General features: G+C 33.5%; 1 protein-coding gene across 1 annotated transcript; it reads left to right on the top strand.

The window, feature by feature from the left end:
* The first annotated feature begins 5,586 nt into the window (after nucleotides 1-5,586).
* On the top strand, nucleotides 5,587-6,231 carry LOC135150502 (protein indeterminate-domain 6, chloroplastic-like). The gene is made up of 2 exons (XM_064086840.1): nucleotides 5,587-5,827; nucleotides 5,912-6,231. Exons 1-2 carry the CDS (start codon nucleotides 5,587-5,589, stop codon nucleotides 6,229-6,231), a joined length of 561 nt encoding a protein of 186 aa, XP_063942910.1.
* The last annotated feature ends 10,759 nt before the right edge of the window (nucleotides 6,232-16,990 follow it).

Here is a 16,990-nt window from a genome sequence, read left to right on the forward strand (position 1 = left end):
TACACACACACACTATGGCAGAATTTTGTACTAGATAAAACTAAGGGAGTTAGGTATGTTTTGGTTAGGCCTTCATAAGCCTGAGTTCCCTGGAGTTGGGACTTGGTTTGTACAAGTCTCCAGTAGCTTTAAAGTAATAAAAACATCCATTTAGATAGGTGCAGACACTCATTTCAGAGAGCAACACAGAACAGGGCACTTTGTAGTGTAATGCATCTTTGAGTGATCAAAACTATGTCATTGGTGAGGCCTTCATGGGGCCTTACTTTAGATAAGTCTAATGAAGTCTTAGGAAGCTTAACAAGTCATTAGAATGGCTAATTGAATTAGTTAATGAGGTTTTAAGTGAGTGAAATCAGGGCAGTGTACACAGCAGAGGAGGCTGTTCTGTGCCAAATTGGCATGGAGGCCTAGGGAGGCCTGAGCAAGGCCTTAGTGTCAAAAAAAATGCACAACTTAGATTTAGGTCTTAGGTATCCAGAGAAGTCAATATTTCACCAAGGTACAAGGTGGAAACGGTTGTTTTTTCCAAGGCACTCCAAGGGGTGCCAAAGTGCCTAAGCAGAGTAGTCACTCGAATGCATTAGTTTTTAAAGGTCCTTGTAAGCAAGGCCTTTGAGTCACACCACTTCATAAAGTTAGTTTAGGATCATATCAACCTGTAGAAATTAAATTAGAGTGAATGTCTTAAGTGGAGATGCCTCATTTCTACTAAAATACACAAGTGTCACCTAGAGAGTCACATTTTAGAACCAAGTTGGGATGCATTGCATATGAGTATGTCATCAGTGAGGCCTTGACCTCATATTGAGTTCATGAGTTAGTTTTAAGTCATATAAGATAGTTCAAGTTAGTTTAGGTCAATGCACTTAGTATAGATGCATCATTTTTGCCAAGGCACACAAGTGCTGCCAAGGTAAGCACTCTAGTAAGTCAAGTAGGATGCATTCCATTGGTGAGTCTTGTGAGGTGGGGGGACAAGTGTGCCTTACTCTTATTTGGTTAAGTTAAAGTCGGTAGGGTGTAATTAGAAGGTGTTGGTCTTAGACCTTATGTGTTATTTGACTAATTGCTTAAGTGACTTAAGGAATAACTAGAGATTACTAAGTAATATTAACTAAGTAATAGTATGCCATGCCTTACTTGTTATGTGCATTACTTGATGAATATGTTACTTGTTATTAATTAAGCTTTAGTTTATATATTTATATATGTGTATATATTTTACACACACACACACGAAAGGGTAGTTAGCATTGTGGTGACAAGGAACTCTCAAACTTACCTTTTTACTTGCTTGTTGATTATATACCCTGTGAATGCATTATTACTGCTTATCTAGAACTGTATCACCTTATCATCACCCTATGATCAAACTTTAGAGTTCAATAGTACCCATAATACTTGAATTGACCTTTTCATATAATATCACCTTACACCCACATGAATATCTTCTAATAGTCCCTTGATGCATATTGAGAACTTGAGATCCCACATTAAACTGAATTATCTCTTTTGGAACCCTGCTCTTAATAACATTCCCTTATTTTAGAAAGATCCTTTAAATCTTGAAAACACTTTTGCTTAGTAACTTGTCCTTGATCAAGACCCTTTTTTAATTGAAATGTAATTAAATTGATTTGACTTAAAAAGGAATTGGATGGTATTTTTCTAATAAGACTGAGGCGCCAGTCATTTAATTTAATTGCAGCATCAGTAGCGGGCAGCCTGATGTCTGTATATGGCCAATGTGTGCCGAGGATCCTCCCTGGTTGAATCACTTTATGTGCTTCGGAGCTTGATGTGGGCTGATCACCCCTCAATGCTCGTGGCGCTGTGTGATTCCAATTCCAATAAACTCGTTATGTTTTGCACCTTTACTTGAGATTATACCTTGTGATATCCATTGTTATTGTTGCACTTGTTTATATTGCATACTGTGAACTGTTATATATACTGCTTTCACTTGCTGAGCTTTTTGCTCATTAATTGTATTGTTTATTATAACCCTTCAGTGAAACCCGAGGATGGCTCGATTCAAGCAAACCGCCCGTAAGACCACCTCAGGATCGGGTATTGCCTACCGCCGTATGATGGAGCAGGTTGGGAACTTGTAGTTCCCTAACTTTATCTTTACGACTTTTGGGGATTTAAAACTTGTAGTAATGACTTAGAATTTTATTTTGGTTTGTAATAACTTTAGATGTTGTTCATACTCATTCCTGGTGATTCCGGGGATTGTGGATTAGACTTGTAGTTCTTATATTTAAGATTCTGCAGTTTAATTATTATCGTGTTATGCATGCTTTAGTCGGTTAGTGGAAAAGAGCTATCAACTGAAAATCAACACTACTAGAAATATGCTAATATACATAAGTCAAAATACTGATTTCCCCGAAAATCGTAACCGATGTTACAGTGGTCGATGTTAAAGGTACCTGTCTTTAACATCAGTTGTTAATAACTGATGTCTATTGTTTGAATTTTACATCGATTATGTACACCTTAAATAATGTATATTATACTCTTTAACATCCCTGTATCTAAATATCAAGTACATAATCAAAGCCTGTGAAGTACATAATCATGTCGTTTAGGTATTCTATGTGAAGATCCAATATCGATCCACTAATACACATCCATGTAATCTAAATATCAAGTACATAATCAAAGCCTGTAAAGTACATAATCATGTCGTTAGGTATTCTATTTGAAGATGAACTTTTGTGTCATTGAGGCCTTCTAAATGCACCACCACCTGCAGCAACTGGTCTAAGTAACTCACTGCTGCTATCTTTCTGAGGGGTTCTACATAAAATTCCAATCACTTGACCCTGGATAATGAATAGGACAACATGGCCTAAAGCAACTAAGTACCAAAATTAAAAGCTAGGACAAAAAATAAAATAGCAGTAACAAGTCTGGTACTTCAGCAGTTAAAAGAAAAAAGGTTATCTTTGGCTTAGTAGCTTGTACATTGATATGTATACTTCAACCCAATAGATCTTTACTTCAACGGCTGATTATTGACTCATCAATCGCTAATTTGAGAGCTATCAGTTGACAACTACAACAAAGAAAAAGGACAATGGTCACATGCGTTGATCAGAAAAGTACAAACCGTTTTGGAAGCTAAGCTATATATAGTCTTAGTCTGATGTTGAAGAACTTGAAGCTTACCATTCTAAACTACGCAACATGGAAATATTCAACAAAGCAATTTAGTCAAGAAAAGAAATATTTCCAATAATGTGCAAACAAGAAATTGAGTTCGGGTGTAGCCTTTTCTAGGATTATTTAGATAATTTATTTTTTGTCCAAGAAAAGTTGTAAACTTAAGATATATAACCAAGTGTTGTGTATTATTTTCAAGTGTTCCAAAAAAAAACTGAGAAAGAAGAGCAACTTGGAGTAGTCGGGCAAAATCTTGTAAAATTTAGCTCTTTCATCTCTTTGTATGCATCCGTGTTGAAAAACATAGAGAGTTCTTCAATATATAAAAATTCCACAGGTGGGAACCATCTCCACCTGAAAATTTTTAAAGAGTCTTGTTTAATTTCAAATTTCAGTTTAGCTTTAATATCATTTTGTTCTCTCTTGAATACAATTAAGAAATTGTTAGTCCCGAAGTGATATAGAAAGGGAGTTGAATACGTAATTACAAAATTCTCGATTTAAATTTGTTTGCGGATAAGTTCGTTATGTTCGTTTAAATTGTAATCAATACTCCAGTAAGTTTAAGGAATAAATTGTGTTTTATATATAAATCTCGAGGGTGCTATAAATCTAACACGTTGATTAACTGCAAATAATGGTCCACTAATTACAAGTTCTCTCAACAATTGTATCAATCTATCTTGACTACCTTTGCAGTGCACAATCTAAAGATGCAACAACATTTTTTTTTTGTTATAACGGCTCTGTCCTTCTACATCTTATACATCCATGTCTAATTAAGCTCCAAGTTTGAATTTTAGGCTTGCCACTTGTCCTTTCAAAAAACGATCTCTAGAAATAATAGTACTAGTGGTTGTTTTATTTGTCTTCTTGATTTATTTCAGATCAGTTTGAACAAAATTGTAAGTTCTCAATATATTTTCTACTTGTCGACAACATTACTTCACGACAACTAATTTGACTTGTCGATAAGTTCAATTCACAACAATTAATATTGATTTGTCGACATCTCCACTTCACGATAGGATTAATGGACTTCGCTACAAGTGACGTCACGATATCATATTATGAGTTTGCTATAGTAGACTCCATGATAACAATCATAGACTTTGTTGTAGATGATATCACTGTAGACTATAGAGATCCTGCGATATACATCATGAAAGGCTTTCGAATACTTGTCGATATCTTGAGTTTGTGATAAACCAAACTAGAGTTCTCCACATGCACTACAACACATCCTGCTTTTTTTTTTTACGGCCATCTTTTGACGGATTGAGCGGGAACCAAAACTTTTGACGGATTGAGCGGGAACCAAAACTTTTGACGGATATGCTCATCATTTCCGCCAAATCATCCCATAAATACCGTATTATCGTAAAATATAATATAAATAATAAACAAAATTATATGTCAAATTATGGCTTGAACCTAATTGAAAAGATTATGATAAGAGATGATTGTAGGCTAAAAAAGGTCACATGTCTTACTAATTTGATGTACTAGTTATAAATAGTATCTTATTAATATTTTAGATAATTATAAATAGAATTTATCATTTTAATATGGTAATAAGTGATGTGTAATATTTTTACACATTTCTTACCGACGATCGACAAATATAGACATCCATAGAAGCTTGACTATAATTATAGATAAGGGGTGTGTATGGCTAGAGTGTTGTTTTTTAAAGGCCTTCAACTATAATTTTTATATGTGGCATAACAATTGAACTTTTAGCTAAGGGTTTCACATGGATGGAGATAGCTCTTAAAGTTTAGTAAAATATTGTTGAGAAATAATGAATACACGAGTGGACAAAAATTATCAAGAACAAACTAAAATCTGGCACATTCAATAGATATCTTTTGATACGTTTAAGATATTATATGTAGGAGTTTCAAAATGAATAATAAGATATCTCAACCGTTGATTTGAATGGTTGATTTGATAATATCGAGGATTATATTAATAGATTCGATTATATATATTCGATATATATAGATTTGTTTATATATAATTTCAAAAGTAATAGTAAAATTTTATGTACATAGACGTTTTATAATATAAAATACAATATTATCTCTCATTCATTACCATAATAGTAGCTGTAATTGAGATTTTTTTTAATGATATCTGGCCTAATGCATTTATGACTTTTTGTGTATATAATGACCGCTTCATGCCATTAGTTAGACACACAAAAACTCATTTAGGCCAAACAATATCTTCACCCAAATCTCAAAAAATGTAGCATTCATCCTTCTCCTCCACCTAATTCACCTCCTCCATGAAAGACACACATCCTATTTCTCCTCCTTCCATTGATAAAACTTGGCCCAATTCCTCATCATCTCCCATGATTAATGCACCGCCCATAAATACACCACAAACGTGCCAGCCATTATTATGGTTGTGCCTTCATCTGCATCTATGCCTCGTCTTGGAGAAGAAGATCTTAAAAATCAACAGAATCTCTACTCCAGAATTCCCCAAAAGAATTTTGAGAAATGGCTGCTTCTGCATCTGCATCTTGGAAAAGTGGAGTTCGAGAATCAGCAGATTCCTCTACTTCAGCATTCATCAGGAGAAGGAGCTACGGCAGATACTGCTTCTACGAGAAGGAACCGAAATCGTCCCGGAAATCCAAGTAAGATCTTATATATATGTGCGTGGGTTTTGATTGTTTGATCTGTTTATTTGTTATTAATTATGTGACGTTTGTAAATGACAGATCCTGATATGCGGTGGTTGTTGCACTCTCTCCTGAATCTCTTACTGCCAAGAATCATTTTATATGTGAGCTGTGCGACAAGGGTTTTCCTCGGGAACAGAACTTGCAACTCCACAGAAGAGGGCACAATCTGCCCTGGAAGCTCAAGAAAAAGACAGATCAGAAGGTGCAGAAGAAGGTGTACATCTGCCCCGAAATCGGTTGTGCGCGCCCACCATGATCCAGCAAGGGCTCTGGGAGATCTGACTAGAATCAAGAAGCATTTTTCTAGGAAACATGGTGAGAAAAAATTCAGTTGCACCAGGTGTCACAAGAGGTAGGCTGTGCTGTCTGACCTGAAAGCTCATAGCAAGATCTATGGAACCACGGAGTACAAATGCGAGTGTGGTACTACCTTCTATGTGTAATTTTTAGGGGCCATTTAGATATATTTAAAATAATTGCTTCCTGTTAGAAATAAAAAAAGTGTAGTAGAATTAGAAGCAAGTTAAGAGTTATGAGTGATTAAAATATTTGAGAAAGAAATACAAACTTTGAAATTAAAGCTTGTATATTTCTCAAATTTTTATAAGTATTCTATTCTTGACTTTTTACATAATATTCATTTTTCTCTTGTTTGTGATCTATTAAACTGAAGTGTTTGTATGTATGATTTTTTATTACATGCCGATTGGTGTTAATCATAAACGGGGGATTCTAACTCCATTTATACCGGCCCGTCAATTTCCAACTACAATTAATTATGTAAAATAATAATTTTTGTAAGAAAATTTGCCAACAAAAATTATTATGTAAACAAAATTGGGTAGTAAAAAGTGGAAGACACAAAAAGTTATATTAGTTAGTTAATTAATTATTATATACTCAAAATTGCATTCGAAAAATTGTTCAAACACCTTTATCTCTAAACACTCATGAGAAGGAGTAGGAAATTTTCACAAATAAGTCAAGATTTTCTTGTGGGACAAATACCCACGTAATTATGGTGTGAAGTTAAAATGAGTGGTGATCCTATATACTTAAAGAAAATTACAAAAATATCCATAAAACCCATGCATGCGAAGTTAAGATGAATAATCATCCTAAAATATTTAGAGAAAAATTACAATATATCCATGTTTTCAAATATATTTTGAGAAATTAATATGTTAAAAATTATACATAAGTGGTTGTAACTTTGTTAAAAAAAATTGATTAGTTTTCTGCTTGTAAGAATTATAATTAAAATTGCATATATAATTATAGTGTATTTTTAGAAAAAAAATTATAATTTACTTCTTTTTATACGGAAAATCGTAAAATTCTGTGAGTATAGGTTAGTTGCGGTAAACTTTTCTTATCAAACATTTGACCCAAGTTTTCCTAATCAAATATGTATTTAAATTTTATTTAAAAAATATATGTATTTAAATTTTCAGTATGATTAACCCAAAGTGGGTCCATCCTACTTTGGTTTGGCCCACAACCAAACTAGGTTGTTCTGACATTCTGACAACAAGTTTTAATAAGGTAATATTGGGCACCCAATCCATCTTTCCTCGAAAAAGTTGCTCATATATACCCACAAATGCTCAGCATTTTTATCTTTCCCACTTCTATCGTTCTTCATCTCACAGTCACACACTCATAGACCACAGGGCAACTCCTCCTTCTCACAATTCTGTAAGATCTTGCATATATCTCTTTTTTTTCTTCGGTTGCTTTTATATGTTTTCATTAATCAATCATGAGTTTATATATATGAACACTTTATATAACATTTGTTCTGTTCTATGCTTGTTTATGTGTGATTAGTATATCATTAAGAAGTGTTGTATAATCTGAGGTTAAGTTGAACCCTAGCTATGATAGATGCATGATTCCCCAACCCCAAATAGATTATTTAATTGCTCTTCCCCTTATTGAGTTGTGCTAATTAACAATTACATGTCAGGCATGATTATGTGTATTTTTTGAACCAATATCTAATTACTATCGGAAGTTGAATTTAGATGGTTGTGATTTATCCAATAAGGACATGAAATTCTCAATGGAAATAGGTAGAACAGATTGTTAGGAAATCAGGATGATGTGTTTAATGTATGTAATTTGCATGATACCATGGAAATAGGCTTGATTGTATTTTTAGAGAATCCATTAATACTCGGAAGAGGTTATTAGTATTTTATAGGGCACATCTTTCCTCTTGAGTAATTGTAGGCGGAAAAAGGTCACATGTCTTACTAATTTGATGTACTAGTTATAAATAGTATCTTATTAATATTTTAGATAATTATAAATAGAATTTATCATTTTAATATGGTAATAAGTGATGTGTAATATTTTTACACATTTCTTACCGACGATCGACAAATATAGACATCCATAGAAGCTTGACTATAATTATAGATAAGGGGTGTGTATGGCTAGAGTGTTGTTTTTTAAAGGCCTTCAACTATAATTTTTATATGTGGCATGACAAATGAACTTTTAGCTAAGGGTTTCACATGGATGGAGATAGCTCTTAGAGTTTAGTAAAATATTGTTGAGAAATAATGAATACACGAGTGGACAAACATTATCAAGAACAAACTAAAATCTAATAGATATCTTTTGATACGTTTAAGATATTATATGTAGGAGTTTCAAAATGAATAATAAAATATCTCAACCGATGATTTGAATGGTTGATTTGATAATATCTAGGATTATATTAATAGATTCGATTATATATATACAATATATATAGATTTGTTTATATATAATTTCAAAAGTAATAGTAAAATTTTATGTACATAGACATTTTATAATATAAAATACAATATTATCTCTCATTCATTACCATAATAGTAGCTGTAATTGAGATTTTTTTTTATGATATCTGGCCTAATGCACTTATGACTTTTTGTATATATAATGACGGCTTCATGCCATTAGTTAGACACACAAAAACTCATTCAGGCCAAACAATATCTTCACCCAAATCTCAAAAAATGTAGCATTCATCCTTCTCCTCCACCTAATTCACCTCCTCCATGAAAGACACACATCCTATTTCTTCTCCTTCCATTGATAAAACTTGGCCCAATTCCTCATCATCTCCCATGATTAATGCACCGCCCATAAATACACCACAAACGTGCCAGCCATTATTATGGTTGTGCCTTCATCTGCATCTATGCCTGGTCTTGGAGAAGAGGATCTTAAAAATCAACAGAATCTCTACTCCAGAATTCCCCAAAAGAATTTTGAGAAATGGCTGCTTCTACATCTGCATCTTGGAAAAGTGGAGTTTGAGAATCAGCAGATTCCTCTACTTCAGCATTTTTCAGGAGAAGGAGCTACTGCAGATGCTGCTTCTCCGAGAAGGAACCGAAATCGTCCGGGAAATCCAAGTAAGATCTTATATATATGTGCGTGGGTTTTGATTGTTTGATCTGTTTATTTGTTATTAATTATGTGATGTTTGTAAATGACAGATCCTGATGCGGTGGTTGTTGCACTCTCTCCTGAATCTCTTACTGCCAAGAATCATTTTATATGTGAGCTGTGCGACAAGGGTTTTCCTCGGGAACAGAACTTGCAACTCCACAAAAGAGGGCACAATCTGCCCTGGAAGCTCAAGAAAAAGACAGATCATGAGGTGCAGAAGAAGGTGTACATCTGCCCCGAAATCGGTTGTGCACGCCCACCATGATCCAGCAAGGGCTCTCGGAGATCTGACTGGAATCAAGAAGCATATTTCTAGGAAACATGGTGAGAAGAAATTCAGTTGCACCAGGTGTCACAAGAGGTATGCTGTGCTGTCTGACCTGAAAGCTCATAGCAAGATCTGTGGAACCAAGGAGTACAAATGCGAGTGTGGTACTACCTTCTATGTGTAATTTTTAGGGGCCATTTAGATATATTTAAAATTATTGCTTCCTGTTAGAAATAAAAAAAGTGTAGTAGAATTAGAAGCAAGTTAAGACTTATGAGTGATTAAAATATTTGAGAAAGAAATACAAACTATGAAATTAAAGCTTGTATATTTCTCAAATTTTTATAAGTATTCTATTCTTGACTTTTTACATAATATTCATTTTTCTCTTGTTTGTGATCTATTAAACTGAACTGTTTGTATGTATGATTTTTGATTACATGCGGATTGGTGTTAATCATAAACCGGGGATTCTAACTCCATTTATACCCACCCGTCAATTTCTAACTAAAATTAATTATGTAAAATAATAATTTTTGTAAGAAAATTTGCCAAAAATAATTATTATGTAAACAAAATTGGGTAGTAAAAAGTGGAAGACACAAAAAGTTATATTAGTTAGTTAATTAATTATTATATACTCAAAATTGCAATCGAATAATTGTTCAAACACCTTTATCTCTAAACACTCATGAGAAGGAGGAGTAGGAAATTTTCACAAATAAGTCAAGATTTTCTTGTGGGACAAATACCCACGTAATTATGGTGTGAAGTTAAAATGATTAGTGATCCTATATACTTAAAGAAAATTACCAAAATATCCATAAAACCCGTGCATGCGAAGTTAAAATGAATAATCATCCTAAAATATTTAGAGAAAATTACAAAATATCCATGTTTTCAAATATATCTTGAGAAATTAATATGTTAAAAATTATACAAAAGTGGTTGTAACTTTGTTAAAAAAAAATTGATTAATTTTCTGCTTGTAAGAATTATAATTAAAATTGCATATATAATTATACTGTATTTTAGAAAAAAATTATAATTTACTTCTTTTTACACGGAAAATCTTAAAATTCTGTTAGTATAGGTTAGTTGCTGTAAACTTTTCTTATCAAACATTTGACCCAAGTTTTCCTAATCAAATATGTATTTAAATTTTATTTAAAAAATATATGTATTTAAATTTTCAGTATGATTAACCCAAAGTGGGTCCATCCTACTTTGGTTTGGCCCACAACCAAACTAGGTTGTTCTGACATTCTGACAACAAGTTTTAATAAGGTAATATTGGGCCCCCAATCCATCTTTCCTCGAAAAAGTTGCTCATATATACCCACAAATGCTCAGCAGTTTTATCTTTCTTCATCTCACAGTCACACACTCATAGGCAACTCCTTCTCACAATTTGTAAGATCTTACATATATCTCTTTTTTTTCTTGGGTTGCTTTTATATGTTTTCATTAATCAATCATCAGTTTATATATATGAACACTTTATATAACATTTTTTCTGTTCTATGCTTGTTTATGTGTGATTAGTATATCATTCAGAAGTGTTCTGTTCTGTATAATTATGTGTTTTTATTACCTCTTGTGTTTTGTTAGTTTGATTATGAGCGAGTAGATGTATAATCTGGTGTTAAGTTGAACCATAGCTATGATAGATGCATGATTTTCCAACCCCAAATAGATTATTTAATTGCTCTTCCCCTTATTGAGTTGTGCTAATTAACAATTACATGTCAGGCATGATTATGTGTATTTTTTGAACCAATATCTAATTACTATCGGAAGTTGAATTTAGATGGTTGTGATTTATCCAATAAGGACATGAAATTCTCAATGGAAATAGGTAGAACGGATTGTTAGGAAATGAGGATGATGTGTTTAATGTCTGTAATTTGCATGATACCATGGAAATAGGCTTGATTGTATTTTTAGAGAATCCATTAATACTCGGAAGAGGTTATTGGTATTTTATAGGGCACATCTTTCCTCTTGAGTAATTGTAGGCTAGTTTAGGTCATAGTCTCAGTAGATAAGATCTTATAAAATTAGAATATTTATATTATTAATTAAAATACTATTTTTTTATACAATATAAAAAATCGGTAAACCATTCGGTTTTCGGTTAATCGAGGTTTAAAAACTGTAAAAACAAAAATTTGGCTATCGAAAACCGAACCGAAATTTAAAATTTGGTTAACCGAACCGAAATTATTTTAGTTTTCAGTTCGGTTACTAAAAACCGAACCGAATGCACACCCCTACCTAGGAGAAGTTATATGTACTCAAGACCTATATGAACTTGAGATCCAAAAAGATGAGGAAATGGAGAAAGGATCAAAGAAGGGAAAGACTGTGGCCTTGGTTGCAGAAAAGAATGAAGAACATGGGACCACACTTTAGAATTTGAATACTAAGGATACACCAAGTATGAAGGCTTGTAAAGGGAGGACAGAAATGGAAAGCTGATAGAAGAGGATGATGAATCTTCTACACACAAGCTGAGCTTGATGATATTGATGAACATCTGGCTTTTTGTCTTATAAAATTCTCCAAAGCTCAAGTTCACGAGAAACTCTATAACCTCTAACCCATTTAGAAGGAGTAGTCATCCAAAATCATCAAACTTGGTTGACAGATCAAAATTTAAATGTTACAATTGTGGTCTACTTGGTCAATTCTCTAATGAGTGCATAGAACCCATAGCTGAAAGGAAAAGCTCCTCAACTGAAAATATTGATTACAGAAAGAAATACTTTAAGCTCCTAAAGCAAAAGAAAAGAGAATTCATCACTATGGAGAAAGTCTGGGCGGCTGATGGAGATGATTCAGATGATGATCTTCTTGTGAATATTGCCTTGATAGCTAAAGAGACGAATCAGAAGCCAAACCTATAAGCAGTTGACAGTTAAAAACCACTAACACTTCTGAACTTTCTAATATTGAATGCTAGGAAAATATTGATGACATGTCAAATGAAATATAAAATCTTATAGTTTCTCTAAATCATTAACCAAAGGGATTTATCTAAATGAGCTCCTATATAGGGAATGTGACATAAAATGCTCCTCCAACAGTGTTACACGGATTCCCTAAATCCCCAAGACATCCTCAATATCACTAGTTAGGTCTAATTTTTTTGCGGAATCCCTAAGACATCGTTCGGTCATATTTTTTGGTAACTAGTAATCATTCCCTATTTCATTTTTTGGAATAAAATTCAATTTTACGGGGTCCATGTCGGAGACAGCGGGGCAGTCGTTACACCTTTCGTGCAAAGAGCCTCTAGAACAAGGAGGGGGCGATTCTCGAGATTCATATTGATCGATTGATCTCCGCACGCTTCGCCTGCTCCTTCCCCGTGTCTACTAGTGCTCCTGTCCAGAGCGAAGAAAGGGCGAAAAAGCGCCGCCGAAGCTATTTGTTGTTTTTGGCATATTGCTTACCACTAGGTTGGATCGGATGTCAACCAAGATGCTCGCCACATTTTGGCTAGATTTAAATTTGGCCTGAGACACGATATAAGGAAAGAGTTGCTTCGCAACCCCTTTCTAGTGTGGAACATGGTTTTCAAGTGGCCTTAGATACGGAGGAGTACTTACGTGTGCGAACAATTGTCTTATATTTATAAATAGAATTATGAATAAAAATTTCTGTGGGCAGTAAGCAGTAGATCTCCCCTTCCTTTTCTAATAAATAGTTTGATCCATTTTACCGAGAAAGTCTACGGTTCGAGTCCATATAGCCCTAGAGCCCTAAAAAATGAAAATAAAAAATTTGTATAAATTGTATAATTGGAATTTTCCCATTCTAGTTTTGTTTCTTGAAAATAGAATTTCTTATTTTGAAGTAAAATGTATCGAAAAAATAAAAATAGTGGCCAGGAAGGTTATAGTAGCCAGATTCATTGGAATCGTGAGTTTATACATTGGTGAAAAACTTTGTTATTAATAGACTAGGAAAGGAAAACAGAATAACCGAAAGAAAGGAAATCTATTAGTTATTTGTCAAAATTTCATTCATTAAATGACCATAATTACGGGGGGTAGCTCCGAGTTTTTGAATGGTCTTTAATCTCATTTATATCTCTTTCTATACTATTGACCCCCACTATTTTATAGATCTTAGGTAATTTATCCCCGGTATATATTACCCCTTTTATAGTTGAAATACATAATTATGATAAGAATCATGATAAATAGTGAAACTCCTCTTTATTGGTTTGATTATATTATTATAATAAAATGAGAAATAAATATAGAAATTGTTGTTGGAAGTTGACATACAAATTAGTAATACTGAATCACTAAGATTTTTATTTCATAATATATAAAAGAAAATGCATTAGAACACTTTTAAAGTACTTGCTCTAAATAATATTTACATCATCTCCGTGTCTGGGTTCCGTTTTTCCATCCACAGACCTTCATATTTTTATCATACTTTAGAAAGTTTGGAACTTGATGCCCATATACTAATCCTAAAAAACAACCTTCATCTTTGAATATATTTTCAGTCATGACTCCAACTTCTTCTTGTTAAAATAAAAATACGATTTCTCTTTTTTCGGTAATCAACGTTTTTTCTAAGCCATAAAGAAGGATCTTTCACGTTTAAATTGCAATCACACTCCTAGTAATTAATTGCCAAATACTTAAAATGATTCCTTCCTAAAAAAGAACATGTTTTCTCTTCTTATTCAAAATCTATCGTCATTTTAACTTTATGTTCACACTTATTTGATCACCAAAATATGTTGGTTATCATAATAGATGGTGTTAAACTCTAGCTAGCTTCTTTTCACATGTGTGATGTTATTAATTATATTAAATCCACTATCTACGTGTTAGCATGTGGTGTGAGCATAGAAGATATATATATGATTTCCTATAAAAGAATTTGAGATGATTTTTACCAACTATTCTCTTCGTCCCATCTAAATATTTATATTTGGATGGGACTTGAAAATTAAGAACATAAGTAAAATAATGGATGAAAGTAAGCATAATGAGTATAGTGATGGGACAATATGATATTTAATGCATAAACTACATATGGTGGATGCAAAATGAGTATAGTGAAGAGACCATTTAATATTTAATGCATAAACTAAATATGATGGATGTAAGTGCCTGCAGTTGATTTTTATATGGAGATTACTAACCCAAAAATTGTTCCCAAATACTTTTCCCAAATGCTAGTTTGCAGTGATTAATTAGTTCTACTTATGTTAAAAATAATGGACCCCTATATGCACATAAACCACCTAATTACCTATATGCACATAAACCACCTAATTAGAATTAGTTCCATGTCATTTAATAAAATAATACGGGACAAGATTTGAGATAAATAATATTATTTTGTTATATTATAAAGATTACTCTTTTTTGATAAGTTTTGTAATAAAAAAATCGAAATTGATATCTTTTAGGAAATAGTTGGGACGAGAACTATTTATTTATCCGGTATTTCTTAGACATATGCCTGATGTGCAGGGTTGTGTAGCATGGAGAAGAATAACCCCCAAAATACAGACGTAGAGTGGTGCCCATAAAGATCAACTCCATTTTCATCGATTTTAGCGGTTACCAAATGCAGCAAGTTGGTGAAAACAATCATAATAGTCTACCAAGCAGGTTACCAATTAAACTTAAGTACTTTGCGTCTTCTTTCAAACTTCAGTGCAATGTGAATTGGCTCATGATCTTTTAATTAAGTTAATGTAGCAATTAGAATGCACATATATGACCAGAAAAAATTAAAATCAAAACATGTGTGCAGGAATGACTCTAGGCAATTGGAAAAATCTGGAGAGGACGGCGCTGAAATAAAGGCAAATGAAAATTCTGTGGAGCATAGTTCTGGTAAAATCTGCTCTGTTTTGTTATGTGTTTTGCCTCGGTTTTGTGCTTATATGTGGCTGACTATTGTTGTAAAATCCCTTGTGTTGATAGTCAGTAGGCTTATGTACAATATAGATTAGGATTTGTGGTTTGGTTGTTGATTTATGGAGTTTTGAAGGGAGTTAAGGTGGAAGGAGACACACACACACACACTATGGCAGAATTTTTGTACTAGATAAACTAAGGGAGTTAGGTATGTTTTGGTTAGGCCTTCATAGGCCTGAGTTCCCTGGAGTTGGGACTTGGTTTGTACAAGTCTCCAGTAGCTTTAGAAGTAATAAAAACATCCATTTAGATAGGTGCAGACACTCATTTCAGAGAGCAACACAGAACAGGGCACTTTGTAGTGTAATGCATCTTTGAGTGATCAAAACTATGTCATTGGTGAGGCCTTCATGGGGCCTTACTTTAGATAAGTCTAACGAAGTCTTAGGAAGCTTAACAAGTCATTAGAATGGCTAATTGAATTAGTTAATGAGGTTTTAAGTGAGTGAAATCAGGGCAGTGTACACAGCAGAGGAGGCTGTTCTGTGCCAAATTGGCATGGAGGCCTAGGGAGGCCTGAGCAAGGCCTTAGTGTCAAAAAAAATGCACAACTTAGATTTAGGTCTTAGGTATCCAGAGAAGTCAATATTTCACCAAGGTACAAGGTGGAAACGGTTGTTTTTGCCAAGGCACTCCAAGGGGTGCCAAAGTGCCTAAGCAGAGTAGTCACTCGAATGCATTAGTTTTTAAAGGTCCTTGTAAGCAAGGCCTTTGAGTCACACCACTTCATAAAGTTAGTTTAGGATCATATCAACCTGTAGAAATGAAATTAGAGTGAATGTCTTAAGTGGAGATGCCTCATTTCTACTAAAATACACAAGTGTCACCTAGAGAGTCACATTTTAGAACCAAGTTGGGATGCATTGCATACGAGTATGTCATCAGTGAGGCCTTGACCTCATATTGAGTTCATGAGTTAGTTTTAAGTCATATAAGATAGTTCAAGTTAGTTTAGGTCAATGCACTTAGTATAGATGCATCATTTTTGCCAAGGCACACAAGTGCTGCCAAGGTAAGCACTCTAGTAAGTCAAGTAGGATGCATTCCATTGGTGAGTCTTGTGAGGTGGGTGGACAAGTGTGCCTTACTCTTATTTGGCTAAGTTAAAGTCAGTAGGGTGTAATTAGGAGGTGTTGGTCTTAGACCTTATGTGTTACTTGACTAATTGCTTAAGTGACTTAAGGAATTACTAGAGATTACTAAGTAATATTAACTAAGTAATAGTATGCCATGCCTTACTTGTTATGTTCATTACTTGATGAATATGTTACTTGTTATTAATTAAGCTTTAGTTTATATATTTATATATGTGTATATATTTTATACACACACACACACACACGAAAGGGTAGTTAGCATTGTGGTGACAAGGAACTCTCAAACTTACCTTTATACTTGCTTGTTGATTATATACCCTGTGAATGCATTATTACTGCT

This window comes from Daucus carota, chromosome 2 (assembly GCF_001625215.2).
Source record: "Daucus carota subsp. sativus chromosome 2, DH1 v3.0, whole genome shotgun sequence".
Classification (NCBI taxonomy): domain Eukaryota; kingdom Viridiplantae; phylum Streptophyta; class Magnoliopsida; order Apiales; family Apiaceae; genus Daucus; species Daucus carota.